At 49.9% G+C, this 766-nt stretch overlaps 1 protein-coding gene across 1 annotated transcript; it reads right to left on the bottom strand.

Moving 5' to 3' along the window:
- Positions 1-137: 137 nt before the first annotated feature.
- Positions 138-758, bottom strand: LOC118998455 (olfactory receptor 52R1-like; the record flags this gene model as incomplete). The annotated part of the gene is made up of 1 exon (XM_037062648.1): positions 138-758. A coding segment is annotated over one exon (621 nt), but the record flags the coding sequence as incomplete, so codon positions are not given.
- Between the last annotated feature and the right edge of the window lie 8 nt (positions 759-766).

Below are 766 nucleotides of genomic sequence, written 5' to 3'. Positions count from 1 at the left end.
AAAAGCTGGCTGACCTCTGAGCCAGTTGTTCACAGAAATGACTTACTGATGATATGTGATGGCCAGACAAACTTTCTGAGTTTCTCTCCCCAGATCAGTAGGGCAGTTGGGTTGGTTGTGATGCTATGTCCCTGGGCTCATGGGTCTTTTCCACAGCACCCTTGAATAACCCTGTCCCTGATTTGCTTGGTTCTAACTCCATAGATGATGGGGTTGAGCATGGGAGGGACCAGTAGATAGAGATTAGCCAACATGATGTGTACTACTCTGGGCACGTGACGGCCAAAGCGATGGGTGAGAAAAGTAAAGAGGGCTGGGATGTACAAAGCCAAGATGACACAGATATGGGAGGCACATGTGCCAAAAGCCTTCATTCGGGCTTCAGTAGAGGGCAACCCCAGCACAGTCCTCAAGATCATCACATAGGATATACTGATGACAAGCATATCAAAGCCAACCACTGAGAAGGCCACAAAGAGCCCATATGCACGGTTTATTCTAGTATCAGCACACACCAACTTCAGCACAGCCATGTGCTCACAGTATGACTGAGGAATGACCTGGTTGGGGCCGAAGGGCAGCCTAGAGACCATAAAGCAGAAGGGGCTCACCCACAACAGCCCTCTCATCATCACAGCTGCCCCCAGTTTACCTACGACAGATGGGGTCAGGATACCAGAGTGATGAAGTGGGAAGCAGATAGCCACATAACGATCCAAGGCCATAGCCATGAGCATCCCAGACTCCACAGAAGAAAAGGCATGGA

Source organism: Sturnira hondurensis, unplaced genomic scaffold, assembly GCF_014824575.4.
Source record: "Sturnira hondurensis isolate 20B ecotype Veracruz unplaced genomic scaffold, ASM1482457v3 Scaffold0014298, whole genome shotgun sequence".
NCBI classification, from domain to species: Eukaryota; Metazoa; Chordata; class Mammalia; order Chiroptera; family Phyllostomidae; genus Sturnira; species Sturnira hondurensis.
The sequence above is the reverse complement of the archived record's forward strand: the minus strand, read 5'-3'. Positions and strand labels throughout refer to the sequence as shown.